The sequence below is a fragment of the Engraulis encrasicolus genome, chromosome 6 (assembly GCF_034702125.1).
Source record: "Engraulis encrasicolus isolate BLACKSEA-1 chromosome 6, IST_EnEncr_1.0, whole genome shotgun sequence".
Classification (NCBI taxonomy): Eukaryota; Metazoa; Chordata; class Actinopteri; order Clupeiformes; family Engraulidae; genus Engraulis; species Engraulis encrasicolus.
The window spans coordinates 27,127,077-27,143,343 of NC_085862.1; the positions used below are offsets into that span (position 1 = coordinate 27,127,077).

Below are 16,267 nucleotides of genomic sequence, written 5' to 3' on the forward strand. Positions count from 1 at the left end.
AATAATAACGGGAACATTGTGTAATAAATAGATGTGCATGTTTGGAACATATGAGTGATGAAATTAATTCTGTTGTGCAACGTGTCTTCACACTTCATTCTTTTAAATGGAAAATTATTCCACAGAAATTAATATATTGCACTTACTCTCTCCATGTGTCGACCCATAGTTGCTCAAAAGGAGGACGAAAGTTACCAAAATGACCGTTTGTATTCGCAGACGCATGGTGCAAATGTACTTTTTTCCCACTCTTATCTCAAGTTATTGCGAGATAGCCTATATTAGGCTAATGAGCAAATAGCCCTTTAGTTCAAAAACAGGGGGGGATCAGTCTGGGGGGGGGGGGGGGAAATAGCTCAAAACTTTAGCGTTCCCCCTGGACCAGGGGTCCAACGTGGTTTATAATCCAGACGGCACAGGGTCAACTTTGTTCTGATCCCTCTGCAATGAATTAAATATTATATGACGTGGTCTTGGGTTCTCATCAAAAATATGCAAACAAAAATCTTCATTGTGAATAATCATTTGGCATATTCCACATCTGTCGGAGTTTCCAAATACCCTCGTATTAGGTAAGCAATCCCACGCTGATAGTGAGGAGGTACACCAGGGGTACTGCTCATACCCCAGAGGATGTGGTACCAGTCTGAAAATTCCAGCAGGAATAAAATTCGACTGTCATAAATAGTAATCGATCTTCTTGCCCAAGGGTGTAATGTGTTGATCTAATTGATCAATCTCAAAGCATATTCTACATTCACATCAAGGCTGCCTTGTTGGGTGGCGATAACGACTCAAAATGGTTTGCCGAACTGGCTTTATTATTCCACAGGTCGCTGTGTTTCATGCACTGCCGAGTCTTCTCCCTCTCCGTTGTATCACCAGAAGTTCGCCCTTGATGAAGAGAGAATGGCAAAGTGGATACATTCCTAGATCCTCTCGTGAGCACGCGTACAGGAAAACCGCGACGACTGTCCGCCTTTAGGTGATATCGTAGGTCATGTAAATCCGCGAATAGCCATCTGCTCCAGCGTGATGCACAAAAACAAATATCAAAACGTCACGAAGCCGTGGACTGGTAAACTGCACCCCTTGAGAGAAAAAAGGGGGGTATGCTCCTCAACGGAGGAGCGGCAGCTTCCAGCACAATGCTTTAAAGTGTTGAAACTCCTCGCTTGTAGCCCCCGATTCCTTGGATCAGCAAATAGCCCCAGCTAATCTCAAACGAGGCTTCTGGTTTCTTGATTAACGGACCCAAATGCCTTGTCTGCAAGACTAGGGGTTGTTCTGTAAACACACTTATTGGCGTGAGGATAGCCGAAAGAAGAGGAAAAACTTATCTCAACCCGTCAGTGGCTACTCTCAGGTTCCCCCCTCTCGTCTCTGTCTCTCCCTCAGTAAACAAGTAGCCTACTGCCAGTCAGCTGGACTAGATACGCGGGAGTCTGGAAAATAAGGGCTGGATTCTTTTAGGAGCTCGTTTAAAACACGGATGGGAGCGGATTGAAAAGCCAAATAAAAAGTAGCTTTGTGCGCGACTGGCAAAATATAATTCAGAGGTTTAACTGACTGGTTTAGCCCCGCTAAAAATGATTAATAATAATACATATTATTCATGCAGATAATTTGAAAATAAAAGCTAAATAATTGGACTAAGCATAGACCAAAACATTTTACAATTATTTCGGGGATAAGGGCAATGTCACTAACTGGACATTTAAAGGACAAGTGCACTATTGCAACATTCAGCCCCTTTTCTGAGTTGTTTGCAATGTTTAAGAATCCCCCTCTCCATTTATTTCTGGTTTGCTGGTGTCTTTGTTATTCAGCTATTTTGGATTTTGTCGCAACAGGCTTTAGAATGGCCGTCTGTGGGAATGTCCAAATAGAGCCTATGTTTTTAAAACCACCTCAAACATATGTTTTCAAGGCTGTGCAACTCACCAAGTGTTCAGGGCACTTGTATTCCATAACATTGTTGTAGCCATTTGTAGCCAATTTTTGTGGCATCTGTCATGATTATGTATTTTGTAAATACATTTTTTCTTTAATTGACAAAATGGCTAATAAAAAATGACAGAAGCCATATTTTGCCTTCAAACCTGTTAAGGAATGCAAACACCCCTAACCACTTAGTGAGATGCATACTTTTGAAAACAAATGTTTAATGTGTTTTTAAGAGCATATTTGGATAATTATGCCCATAGACTGCCATTCTAAAGCCAATTATGGCAACATTTTAGAGACAGCAGCAAACATGACAAAAACAGTGAATGGGATTCTAAAACATTGCAGACAACTCAGGAAAGGGGCACTTGTCATTTAAATGCATTAAATAGCAGAGGTTGTAATAGTAGCTGCCGTGGCAATATGTCCACATTGTGGTTTTCTGTTGTGCAGCATTTGTTAGGTTACTATAGCCTATGACTGACTTTGGACCTGCTAAACACACGAAAGCTGTTAAGACGTCTAAGAACAAACTATTCCACTAACCAATAGTTCTTCCTTCTTTCTTCTTCTTCATTTTCTCCCTCTCTCTCTCTCTCTCTCTCTCTCTCTCTCTCTCTCTCTCTCTCTCTCTCTCGCATGGATCAGGACATGAAGTGCCCCAGGAACAGTTTAAAGAGGATAATCTAAGAACATTTTCCCTGTGAGTGTATTTCAGTTGATGGGGCCATTTCTGTGATAGACCCCCGAGGCCAGTGCCACTGCGGACTGTGAGGGTAAACAGATATAGCATCCTGACCCTTTCAGCAATTTAGACATTCAGCACGCTTCTGCTTTTAAAATGGCGATTGGAAAAATCACCTGTCTATATAAGGAGAGGCTGTTTTCATATGACTAAATGCTCTTGATCCATAAGTAAAGTAAACCTACCTAGACAGCAAATGTCTCTAATATCGTGATTGACGACTTCATAAATGGTTATTTTATTGACAATCTGTCCAGTGGGGGTCAGGTGCATTACTCAGGGCTTGACTGGATTTCACATGCAATTCTCTCATGGAAAGGGCCACTGACCTGGACATGACCTCTTTAGTATTACCGTAAGCTCCTCCTCATGATGTGGCCATGACTAACTGAGGTAGGCTACATGTACAGTAGGCAGGGCCGGATTAAGATTACTTGGGGCCCAGGCTACAGATGTCTGTGCCCCCCTCCAAAGGTAAATTTCCGACGAATTTAAATTGACAGTGTCGGCCCTGCCTTGGCCAACCGGTAGGGCACCCGCCTACCATGCGGCTGACCCAGGTTCAATTCCCAGTCCGGGTCCTTTGCCAACCTCTCCCCCGTCTCTCTCCCAAATCGCTTCCTGTCCACCTCTCACACTGTCCAATCAAAATAAAGTAAAAAAAGACCCCCAAAAAATTATGAGGTAGAAATTAAAGGGGCATTCCACCGGTGGAGACATGAACATTGTATTGAAAGTGGGTCATATATATAGTAGAATAGTAGCATACATTTCTAATTTGGTGCCTTCTTGGCCGAGAAAATACAGAAAATGACTTTTTAGTGCTTGTGGATTTGTGACAACAATCCCCATAATGCACTGCAATGCTCAAGTTCCACAGGCCACACCCAGTTATTTGGGACCAACACCAGGGCTATGTCTCAAATCACGCACTTGTGTCAGTGCACAGTGCGCACAGTGCACTGAGGTCTTTAGTGCATAGTGTCGCAGAAAAAATTGAGCACTATGCACTGTGCCCTCACTGGAAGTGATGGCTGAGCATGGCATTAGCTCGCCAAAATATCAGTTGGCTACTGGTTACAATGCACAGCGTCTGGTGCTTGTATTTCCATTTCCCTCACCCCAAAGGACAACAATTACACATAGTACTTTGGTTGGCATGAAAAGGTTGGTGTCCCATCAACATTACTTACAGAATTACTAGACTGTTGACCAAACTTTTCTACTGAACTGAATGCCACATTTCCTCCGTGTCATTGTCAACATGGCCGCCGTTTAGTGCGTGCAGTGTCCATCATTCAAGCACTGCATTTTTCCGCCATTGTTAGGGGATCATCCTGGCACTTTCAGTGCACTGGCTCAACTGAAACTTTCAGTGTGAGCGCCCTAGGCACTGAAAAACAGTGCCCGAAGTGCACAAGTGCGTGATTTGAGACACAGCCCAGGACAATATTGTAGACTATAGACAGCTTGCCAACTTCCCAAAACAAAACAAAAAAGTGGAAAAACAATACACAAAGAACATTGTCAATAAAACCACAACTACAATTATTACAAGACCACAGCCGCGATGCTGGAGCAATTTGTTACAGAAAGCAAGATATATTTAGTTCCTCATTTATGCCCTGAGGCTCCACTGAATTTAGAGTATGAATCCAAAATGCCTTTCCACAAAGCCTCTCAGTCTAATTGTCTGCAATCTTGTCCTGGTGTTGGGGGGTGGGGTCAATTACCTGCAATGAGATGAGACCAATTTAGCCAAACCAAGTGGGATCACCTGTGAATGTCAAGTCTTAAAATGTGTGTCTCTCTTGCTATCATTTGACTCTGAAGAAGGTGTAGCAACACCAAAACGTTGGTCGGGTGTGTGCACAAAATAAAGTCTTGAAAACTAAGCTGCAGTGTGCTCCAGCTTCTCCTTTCCAGCTATGCCAGTGACTTACTGTCACTGGAGCCTCATTGCCAGTGATTTCAAAAGCACTGGGACACTGATCTGTGATAGGTCTGTTAGAGCATTAGGTCCAACCCCCTATGGGCAGGGTTGAAAGGGTGAGGAAAAAGGCTTGTAGCACAGTGGGTTTACATACAGTGTTGAATCTCGCCCTCAAACCCGTGCCTGCAGTTCACCTAGGGAGCGCTGTCGAGACAGCAGAGCTCATAAGGCTGGCGCTAATAACTGACAATTGTGCTCACTGTATGCCGAAACTTGACAATATTACTGTAAGTTCTGAGAAACCAATGTGGATTTCAATGAAATGTACAATAACCTGGGAATTATGTCCTTCTGATTTCCTACAGCGTTGGCATTTATGAGTCAGGCTCCGCTAGCATCTTGCTAACAAAATTGCTTTACGGTCGTCGTGATCACAGCAATGCAGCCGGCCGACCAATCTAAACGCAGTGTGTGAAGCCACTCGTGACGTCATATTGACAATAAAGACGTATTTTACAAAGATCCAGCAAGTTTAAACATTCAAACTAACTGCTGTTTGAAAGGATAATCTATCCTGCCTTTTGGAAAAATAAAATGAAACGATGATACCAATTCTCTCCCAAAGCAATGGCAGCATCGTGGTTGAGCTCCATGCGACCCCATTCATTTCAACAGCCTCTGCGCTCCTTGGCGCTCCTCTGCGCTGTCTGGATGGCGCCACTTAGTGGACAGTACCACCCGGAAAAAGTAGCGAGATTCCTCTCTCGTATTACCCATAAACTCTCTCTGATTGTAGTCTCAACAGAAATCCACCTCTCTTTCACTTCCTCTGTCAATGATGCAAAATGACGCTTTTTACATCATTGACAGAGGAAGTGTTAACAGATGAATGCGGATTTCTCCTATCTCAGGGGGAATTGAGAGATTTTTGCAAGACCATTCAAAAGTATGACTGGGTGTCTAGCAATGGAAAGCCTAATGCAAAATGGGTGGAGTGTCCCTTTAAGGATAACGTGTCCAACTGTACTCAACATGATACATTCATTTTTCAACACTGCATCCTGTCACAATTCTGCAATATTTCACTTGTTGCTAATTAGGGGCCCCTTGGCAGGTGGGCCCCTAGGCTGCAGCCATATCTAGCCTGTGCATTAATCCGGCCCTATACAGTTGGACATCAGCATGAATGGAAACAACACATTGCTGATCTGTAGGCTATTCAGCTGCATACAGTGGCCTCTGGTGTTCAGAAGAAGCATGAGGATCTGGAGAGGACCTCAATGTTGGAAACGTTGTTCTGCCATTGGATTATGCACACAGCAAAGGGATTTCAAGTGTGTGGACAGTCTCACTCAAAATCCTGAATCTGTCTGCACCTTGACCTGGATGAGGCCCAGCCGTGGCTCTAATGGCTGGCACTGGATTGTTATGCCGTCGAGCAGGGTTCGATTCCAGCCCGGGTCATTTGCCGATCCTTCCCCAGCTCCCTCTCCCCACTCGTTTGTTACAAAAATAAAGGCCCATCCCGCCGCACTGCTCCCTCTCGGGCGCCATTGGGGGCTGCCCCCTTACACGGGTGAGGCATAAATGCAATTTTGTTGTGTGCAGTGTGCAGTCTCAAAGTGATATTGGGAGGTTAGAGTTTCCCAGTTGGACTTTCACTATACTGTTCCTGTGAATTTCAAATAAAAAATAAGCAGAGAGAAAGAAAGAAAGAAAGAAAGAAAGAAAGAAAGAAAGAAAGAAAGAAAGAAAGAAAGAAAGAAAGAAAGAAAGATAGTGGGGGTCACAAAAAATGTCATGGTTCCAAAAGGAGGTTCCTACAAGTTACAAGTTTGGGACCACTGATTTAATCATACTGTATCTGTGTTAGTAGGCCTAATAAATAAAGTGGAACAGCGCCAACTGAGGAACGACGGCGCGACAGCCTCATTTGCAATCGCAATCGTCTCAATGCGCCCTCTTGTGGTAAAACGTACGCAGTGCATCTTCATTTTAGGGCGGGTTCATTTAAAGGGCCAGCATGCTGAATGACGGGATACTTTTTTTATTTATCTTTCATATTTCACTAGGAAGGTCCCATTGAGAAATAGTATCTTCTTTCAGGGAGTCCTGGCCAAGACAGTTTCATTAAGTCAAAGACAAACATAAACTACGAAAACAGTAGTCTCTGTCTCAAATGACGCACTTGTGTACTTCAGACAGGCACTATGTTTCAGAGAGTAGGACCCTCACTCTGAAAATTCCACATACTGAAAGTCCAAACTTTCCATTGAGACGTATATGCACTAAAGACTTCAGTGCACTGTGTGCACACAAGACAACAATCATCAAAGAACAAAGAATTGACGTACATGCACTTCAGACGTGAGACCTCCAGTAAAATAAAATATAGAGAAAACAAAAGTGATTTTTTTAAAAAGCAGTGATGCTTGCTGTCCTGTAATAATAACATATTACTGTATACCCCAATATGGACAAACAAGTTAAAGGAGGATGAGATCTGATTGAAAATAAATTCTCATTCTGTGCACTCATTGAAATTGAAATTAAGCCAAACCCATCTCACACGTACTAGCACTTGATCTGTCTCATACGGTAGGCAAGACAACACATCTGAATAGACCAAAACACTGCAAAGCACACAGGAGGTCAGGTCAACAAACACGTTCAGGTCAACAAACACAGTCAATGTGACAGTGAAAGAGTGTGAAGACTATCATAAAAGAAACAGGCCAACTCCCAGTTGCTGCCCTTTAATATCCTCAGAGGAAAAGGACAGTCGACGACCCCGCAGGCTGTTCTATCAGCTTCAGGCAACACGCCCATGCAAAACACTGTGCATTCCAACATGCACACTCCCGTCCTCCGCTTGTGCTTTTGGCCTCACCCAGCCTCCTGGCCCCTCCTCCGTGGAGAAAACAATTCAGTTTCCCAGCTGTCAGTCTAGTCACAACAACTTTTGGGGGACTGTTTTTCATCCACCATCCCAATTTCAAATGATAAAATGACATTAAAATTGTGCTTTTGCAAGATATTGAATTAACTTTCTGTCGTCAGTGACATCAACATGAGGTCACAAGCAGGCAAGTGAGCAAGGGAGGAAGGAAGGCCGCAGATTGGAATCCACCCACAGTCAGGGTTATCAGGGGTTTGTGTACACTACTAATGCTGTTTTGCTCCAGGAGGATTTGGTTTTTATCATCTTCAGTTTTCACAGGAACCAGACTCATCTGCAGGGTTCCCACACATCCGGGAAAACATGGAAACTTGGAGCAATGTTTTCCATCCACATATGGAAAAATAGATTGAAAAAAGCCAACAACTAAACAATTAAATAAATAACCAATGCTTGATAGAACCTTTTAAAAGCCATATTTGACCTAAAAGAAGGGGAATCTACTGAGTTTTGGTCCTTCACTTTCTGGATGTGATATTGTAAAGTAGTTATGGCACAGTCTGGAAAACCAATTCAATTCAGGAGACATCTTGAGAGGAGACCTCCTTTTAGATAGATTTATTACCTGCTTCCCACCACCACCACCCCCATCCCCTCAGAGGAGATGAGGCCAGGCATTGCAATGACCCTGTCTGTCTGTCTGTCTGTCTGATTTCCTGTTTGTCTGCACTGCACGGAGTCATGGTAGTCTTCAGAAAGTACCAATCACACATCACGTCACATCACATGCATTAAAACCCCATAATGCATCTGAGGCACGCTGTAATAGTCATTGAAAGGGTAATTACTGTAAGTACTACTGTATTCTACAATCACATGACACAGGGCCTTTAGTAATGCACATCAACTTTGTCATTACCAGTCTGGTAACAACAAATGTATAACGTCGTGTTTTAATGGGTTAAGCTCTGGCCAAGGAGACAGGTAGCCATCTCGGACTGCTCTTGTTCTACTTGTACCAGTGAAAACCATGTCAACAGAAACAAAGGCAGGCAGGCCCTCTGTACAAAACTACGATATGAACTATTATGAACTAGTTTACCTGGCTCATAAGTTACTCACGAGGAAAGAATGTGTATTGCTCTGGAAGAAGCAAAGTCTTAACAGGACCCAGTACTGCCTGTGGAGGGGGAGGAGGTCAAGACCATGACCTTCTGACCTCAGAGTGAGGGATTAAAAGCATACCAGGGCCTGGCCATCCGCTAACCAACACAAAGAATTTCTCACATTTAGGAGTTCATTCCAAAAACTACATAAAAATGGACACCTGCCAGCAAAAAGGACGGTTCACTACTTTAAAACATCTTGACTTGATCTTTCCATTCACTTTTCATCCAAGAGGCTTCTACAGTTATTGATTGATAAGGAAGTCCTGCATCAGAACAACAGTGACTCGACTAAGGAACCCAAAAGGCCATCACAAAGGTAAATGATTTTCACTTCAGTAGTTTCTGAATTACACAAAACCTACATGCTGTAAACATCGAAAAACTTGCAACATACTGTGTATAACGCATAATGCATGTTCATTGTTTTGTATGTTATAAGAAAACAGTTCAATGATGCCTGATTGAATTTGAACCACAAAACATTATTGTTCATGACATTAAAATGCTTGCAACTACATTACAAAAAACAGAAGCATAGGACTGGTTTGAAATTATTTTATTAAAATAAAACAGTTTTTTTTCTACAAGGACAAAGGTCTTCTCTTCTACAACATTCCCCAGGTGATGGTTTGGGATACAGAGTGGTGATCAAGAAGAAATCACAGTGTCTGTAAGCGAGGAAGATATATTCACTTCCAAGAAACTGTTTTCTTCTTTTTTTATTAAACGCATGATGAGTTCTCCCAATGAACCAATCAGCATAGCTCCATTATAACTCAAACTGAGAAATATTGCAGACAGCAGAGAAGCAATCAAGAAACAAACAGACACATAGGTAGGAAGGGAATTAAAATAAATGTTAACACGTCAAAGACGCAGGGCCAATTCAGGCAAGTCCTGTCTGTCTGAATCTTTTATTCCATTACTAATATTCCTCCCCACCCCCAACACGCACGCACGCACGCACACACACCTTTTGTTCATACATTCACCTCACCTCAATGAAATATAGATCTCCAAAACCATGGTGACTTTCCATGCGCTTCATTTACAACAGGCCTGGACAGGTCAGGCTGCTACCATAAGTGGAGGATCTGCTTTAGCCAAAGTATCCATCCAAAGTATTTAACAGGATAAAGGATAGTGGCCAGGGAGAGTCTCAGCTCTGTGTCCAAATGTTACAGTAGGTTATTTTTTAAAATTAGAGGTGATATCTGCATTCATTCACGTAAATACACACACAAAAATACAAAATTCCTTTTTCATTTCCCATTTCTTGTACACAGAGGCTTTTTGATGAACATGCAGGAATGCTAGTTATCCATAGGGGGGCACTTTGGTTCATTTGTGGACATAAACGTCATTGTGGTGCCACAAATGCACAACCAACAGAAGCCATCAATGCAGCAGTCTTGGATGCCAAGACAGGACAAATTAAACAGGAAAAAAAAATGCAATCCAACAACACACTGACCAATTCAACTAACCATCCACGCAAAATAGGGCTCTGAGAGGAGAGGGGAAAAATAGAATACAAAGGACAATTGCAACACCACACCCTAATGACTGCAGGAATAGTGGACTGGGCAAGTTACATGAGTGAATGCTCGTAACATACCAGAAAATAACACCATGGGTGCATTCCAATATGCAGACTCCCGTCCTCCACTTATGCTTGCGACCTCGCCCCGCCTCCGTGGAGAAAACAATAAAGTTTCCCAGCTGTCAGCCTAGCCACAACAACTTTTGGGGGACTATTTTTCATTCACCATCCAGTTTGCAAATGAGACAATTACTTTACAATTGAGCTTTTGCGAGATATTGAAATACAATGCTGTTATCAGTGATGCAATCACAACGTATTACTTCCTGGTACGAGGCCACATTCACGAGCACAAGTGGAGGACGCAAATCTGCATATTGGAATGCACCCCATGAAGAGGAAGATGCAGGACCGGTGATGGAGTAGTCATGTGCCATGATCTTGCAGCATTACTTTACAGAGGGGACACTCAGGGAGAATATGTACTATTGTTATGGCGTTTCAGTTCCATCCAGATGATGAGCAGAGAAGTGACACCCCGGTACACACTGCTCATGGACAGCCCCGTGTGGAGATTAAGGCTCTTACCGGACACGTTCATGTTGTTCCTGCTCAAGACAGCAACTTCAGCTCAAGAGTCGCGCTCCCCTATGTACGTTTTAAATAAATACGGACGATTTGCTCTTTTCGTTTCTAGCTGTGCACGTGTGCGTATCACGCAGGCTCTTTCATGAGCACAAAACAAAACGAAAAAACGCCGGCAAAACTCCAGAGTATATCATTTTTAAGACTAAGCGACGTGATTGGCCGTCATCATCTGAGGCGGGGGAAAATCCTGATGAAGAGGATCATGCTGATGAAGGTGAAGGAGACGAGGATGAGCATCAGCCACAGGAACCAGTTGACCGACTTCTTGGCGTGCTGCTCCAGCCGCTCCGACTCCGTCTTCAGCTTCTCGAAGTTGACGTCCGCCTGCCGCATGGACTGGCTCAGCGTCTGGGGAAAAGAAAGGAAAAAAGAAGAAAAAACAAAATGTTGACGATTTTCTTTTTATGATGTATTGGACAATTTAAAAACAACAGTTGAGCTAAAGTGCTTTACAAAAACATGTTTTAAAATAAACATTATTATTATGCTATTATAAACCACAGTGTCCTCAGTACCTACACTTCCTTAATTGTGTACTAGAAAGTACAAACTATGTTTAAACGTACTGCTTAAAAAAAAACAAAAGAAATCACAAAACTAACCTGGTCATCTGCACTAATCCAGCTTGGCTATGCATACTTCCCCAATATTTTCCCACATATTGTACGCGGCTGATAACGCCCTCATTTATAAGTCATGATAAAAAGCTTCTGCTCAATGTAATGTAATATAGGTTTAAAGTAAATGTGCTTTTGCGGTGCTGACCTGATTGTCCTGTTTGATGATGTTCTGCTGTGCCAGTGTGTTGTTCTTGAGGTTGCGTGCCAGGTTCAGCATCTCCTCTGCTAGTTTCTCCTGCAGGTTGTGGTGGTGTTGCAAGATGGCGTCCAGCTCGGCTGCAGACTGCCTCTCGTCCACAGGCACCACTCTGAGAGGAGCAGAGCAGACCAGCAGAGACACACGGTTACCTCAGATGTTTACCAACCAGGGGGAGGGGGGAGATTCCAACAACATAATAAAGTGATAAACCTGGCTAAGTTAACCTACAGGAAGTGAAAAACCTACTCATAGATAGCAATGTAGGCATCATTTATGTAAGACTTGATTTACCGCTACCTCCAGATAAACTTAACCTGGTTTGCACCCCCGTCTTGGCTAAATAAAATATCATATACAAGTATTCCCCTATTCCATCTTCCAAGTAAAAGTTCCAACTATAAAGTCAAGGGAATATCAGGGAAGGTGATAATGAAAATCTGCTTGAACAGTGGAGAGAATAGAAGATCAGAGAAACGAGAGAGAGTACAGGATTCCTACTTTGCAAACAGTGCTGAAACTACACCACAGAAGAAAAAATAAATCACAATTTACCTTCTATGTCGCAGGTCTGATTCAGAAGAATCTGTGTACCAATGAGAGTTAATTACAATCGTATTATGTTCTTTGACAAATGTACATTATTCAAACAAACACAAGGTGTACAATTGAGAAAAAAAACAAAACAAAGATATTTACCTGTGTCTGACCCCTGCATTGAAACGAAAGTGGGAGAAAAGAGTGAAAAATGTAAACATGGATAAAGGTAATATAATACACTATAATGTGAAAAAGGGGCAATATACCCTTTTGTGACCCTCTGCGTACTAATAGACTCAGTACATCAGTAGGTCACTGTAGTGTGATGGCATGCAGTAATTTTAGGTGCATCTTAAGACGGTGCAATTTTGTAGTTTTAGGACAGTGCAGTTCTCATTTTAGTCATAATTAGACATTTGGGTCCCATGAACTTAATCATTAATCAATCATCAATAAAAATTTCATTTCGTAGTAGGGTTCCATGGTAATCCTTTAAAAAAAATGTATTGCCTATAGAGAACTTAGAGGCAATCAGAATGGTAATCCTTTTATAGTCAGTATTGTTTACACAACATACAGTATGAAAGGATTTTAAGGAACATCGACAGAAATTCAAGTCTCAATTTCAGAGGGGTGGATAAAAGTCTTATTTCCAAAGTTGAAAAGGTAGAGTATGTAGGCTTGTGGCCAGAGTAGGCATTGCAACTGTGCTGCCCATTCCTCAATTTGATCTTTTCGTGAATATTAAACTAATGTTTACTGGTCTAACCACAGTGCAGTAAGTTTAGCTACTGATGCTTATTGCTGGCTAGCAAGGAGGGGATGTATGTCATAAGTATTAACTACTAATATAACTAATATAACACTTGTGAATGGGCATCATACATTCTGGAACTGAAAAAAAACTCTACCTTTGATCAATAATATCATTTGCTCACCATTTTTACTCCCCACATCATGCTATACTACTCACAACAGCTATATCACTTCTCTGCCTTCACAAGCTCCAAGAAGAGAAAGGGAACGTCATGTGTATGCATGCAGATATGAAACCTTACGCATATTCGTGTATGTAACAGCAGGGTTAATTGCAAAGGCATTTCCCTGTAAAGAGCAGCTCACCAAGCCCATGAGTTCATTGCGCATCTCTCCAGTGCACCTGGCCTTGGCCTGTATGTGAACCGTCTTGCTGGCGGCCATTCTCTCGTGAGAAATGGTAGGCGTCCGTCCTGGTGCTAGGAACTGGTTGGCTAAAGCCTTTTCAGCTGTGGAGGACTATACAAACACATATAAAACACACACACACACACACACACACACACACACACACACACACACACACACACACACACACACACACACACACACACACACACACACACACACACAGTGTCTTTGAAAGGATAGAAAAAGTTACCTGTGCAAGATACCTGGGACTTAACATTCCAATTCAAACAATGTACAGATTATCATCCATGACAGTGATTTGTCTTAAAAAAAGGAAGCCATACACTAAAAAGTGTATGCTGCATGACCCGCATACTTATAGTTTACATGCTACAGAATGTTGTGCATGGCTAACCAGTTTTTCAGCTTCCAGCAGCCCTTTGAGGAAATCCACCTTTCGTGTGTAATCTGTCAAGACCTCTGGCGTTGGTTTGCTGAAAGGAGTAAGGCATTATTATTATTATTACAGTTGAAGTTTTCACATAGTTGTGTTAAATTTTATATGCACATTTTTGAGAGTGAGAAACAGACAGCTTAATGCACCTTGGACTTTTCCTTAGCGCCACCAACATTTCTTCTAGTGCGCCAACATACTATAAAAAGAAAACAATGAAATTAATTGCACAATGTTGACATTGACAGTAGCCTATGACTTGTGTCCAAGCCTATTATGGATAAACATTAGTACACAAGCCTCTTAGTAGCGTTGAGAAATAAACAATTACAAAAAAATAATACTGATTCATTGATAAGGACTCATTGCTTGGCATTCTCCAATGAATGGCATGACAAATAATGTGCTATTCACTGCACGTGTGTCGTTTTCAAAACACCACAGTTGTTTGGTCCACTCAATGGAGTGACAGTAGAGGTGGATTGTTCCACTTTCCATCATTCAGTATTTTCTATAATACAAAAGGTCGCAGTTTCTATCAGTGCATCTGAATTTGACTGATGTCAACACAGGTGGTGTACACACGACACTCTGCATTTAGGCAGAACAGAGGTAATTCAAGAGTGTCTGTCTTCGTTTTGAGAATAGCATTATAGAGCTAATCATGACACCAACATCAACGTTGTTGCAAAGACATCTCTCAAGTTTGGGATTAGAAGAGGCGCAGACAAATAGGCTTGGTTAGCCACAAAAGGCACAAGAACCACCGGCTTCAGCTGTCATATGCTGTGCTGACGACGTGGCTTAAGTTCGCTATCTAGCTCAGTTAGCCTGGGGTAGATAGCTGGTGAGGATAGCTTTCATACGGAAAATAAAAGCACTGTCGAGTCGACACAAACATATAAGCAATAAGACAATCTGCAAGCTGATGTGGTATTACCTTCTCCAGTCTCCATTCCGTTTCTCCTCGCTTTTCAGAGGCAATACCTTCGCACCGCGATAATAACCGAATAAAATTTATTTCAAGCCTAGACGCCGCCATGTTTGAACCAGCTGAATTGTCGCAAGGATTTTACGCAATAACCAGCGTAGGATTTGGAGGGGGAGGGGCGGAGTCTTTCTGCTGCAGAAATTCTCTTTCACAGCACAGCACATAGAACTACGGTCTACTTACAAAATAAATATTGTGTAATTTGCAGTGAAGAAATGGTGGGCTCTGAACAGCGTATTCAAGTGCACATTGTCTATTATCATTGTTGTCACAAGTCACAAGTTATGTGGGGAAAATAAGAAATGGCAAGTGGGGCACTTCAGGCTGTGTCATATATGAGTAAGAGACACACATCCACACATTCTGCCTTGTTTATATACACTACAGTGGGCTACATCTTGCAGAAACGCCAGACTGTGGCCAACCACCTTCTGCAGCCTGTTTATCAGATGATGAGGTCTTGGACTAGCCTGGCGACGACATCCATGTAGTTCTACTCCACCCAAAGATTTTGGCTCCGCACATCGTCTGGCAAGTCTCGAGCTCGGTTCTCTCAGTGTTTGGCCAATCAGCAAACAGTTGAGAGTGGTGACGTAGAACTCACCCGTGAGCTCCGTTACTGATTGGTTAAGGTAACTTTATTCACACTTTCGTTTTGTTATTTGTATGCTTTTGCGATGCTATAACGTAACAGGCATGCTAATAAAGCACAATATGGGTTTTCAACTTTTCATTTGAGTTCGGAACTTCAATTAATTTAAATGATAGAGTAAGATCAGACCATCTCCCATCGTCCACGGAGACGGATTCCTCATGGCTTTTGCCAGATTGATTGACGGAGTCAACAGTCGGCTTTTCGCCCAGGCTAGTCTTGGACACATATATTCAGCAAATGCCAGAAGTATGTCCTATGTGTTTTCTTGAGGATGTTGTAGCAGATGTTAGAACAACCCAGCCCAAACGAATATGGAAACAGATTCATATCAGTTCACAAATGGGCTATGCTTGGGCCTCGGCCACAATTTCCTGTCCGCTTTATCACGTTTGTTGTGTAGGCTTTGTTTTAGGTTCATTACTCAGAGCACAGATCACGACCTTGATGCTTGCATTAAAAAAAAAAAAAGAGTTTCATTTTTAGTAGGCCTACAATACAAAAATCATTTGTGAAGAACTGTCTGACAGCAGGCCATAAAATGGTAACTGAATTGACAAAGCATTTTTGTTTTTTTTATTATATATTTTTTTATATAAGTAATTTTCCTGTTGATAATATTACATATTGGGTTTGAAGTCCCGTTTAGTGTTCATGATGAAAATAAGAGGTCAGTTTTGAATAGAGTAGACCAGTGGTTCCCAAACTTTTCCCCCTGCGCACCCCCTTGTACATTTCAATGTGGTTCATGCACTCCCCAAGC

General features: G+C 42.2%; 2 protein-coding genes across 2 annotated transcripts in view; both read right to left on the reverse strand.

Moving 5' to 3' along the window:
- Nucleotides 1-1,396, reverse strand: part of insrb (insulin receptor b) — a 152,756-nt gene extending 151,360 nt beyond the window's left edge. Inside the window, exon 1 of the mRNA XM_063201094.1 lies at nt 147-1,396. Coding sequence (XP_063057164.1) covers nt 147-225 — 79 coding nt within the window. The 5' untranslated portion in view covers nt 226-1,396. The remainder of the gene's footprint in view (nt 1-146) is intronic.
- Nucleotides 1,397-9,234: 7,838 nt separating this feature from the next.
- Nucleotides 9,235-14,968, reverse strand: use1 (unconventional SNARE in the ER 1 homolog (S. cerevisiae)). Its single transcript, XM_063200157.1, has 7 exons — nt 14,802-14,968; nt 14,011-14,060; nt 13,823-13,901; nt 13,359-13,515; nt 12,256-12,286; nt 11,650-11,812; nt 9,235-11,232 (listed from the first exon to the last, which is right to left on the reverse strand). Exons 1-7 carry the CDS (start codon nt 14,901-14,903, stop codon nt 11,050-11,052), a joined length of 765 nt encoding a protein of 254 aa, XP_063056227.1. The 5' UTR covers nt 14,904-14,968; the 3' UTR covers nt 9,235-11,049.
- Between the last annotated feature and the right edge of the window lie 1,299 nt (nt 14,969-16,267).

Excerpts from the sequence above, each read along its gene's own strand:
- use1 (XM_063200157.1), bottom strand. The coding sequence starts at position 14,903 with ATGGCGGCGTCTAGGCTTGAAATAAATTTTATTCGGTTATTATCGCGG. Across the intron at positions 13,516-13,822 it reads TGCTGGAAGCTGAAAAACTG|TCCTCCACAGCTGAAAAGGC; the intron begins GTTAGCCATGCA and ends GTGTTTGTATAG. Across the intron at positions 11,233-11,649 it reads TCATCAAACAGGACAATCAG|ACGCTGAGCCAGTCCATGCG; the intron begins GTCAGCACCGCA and ends TCTTTTCCCCAG.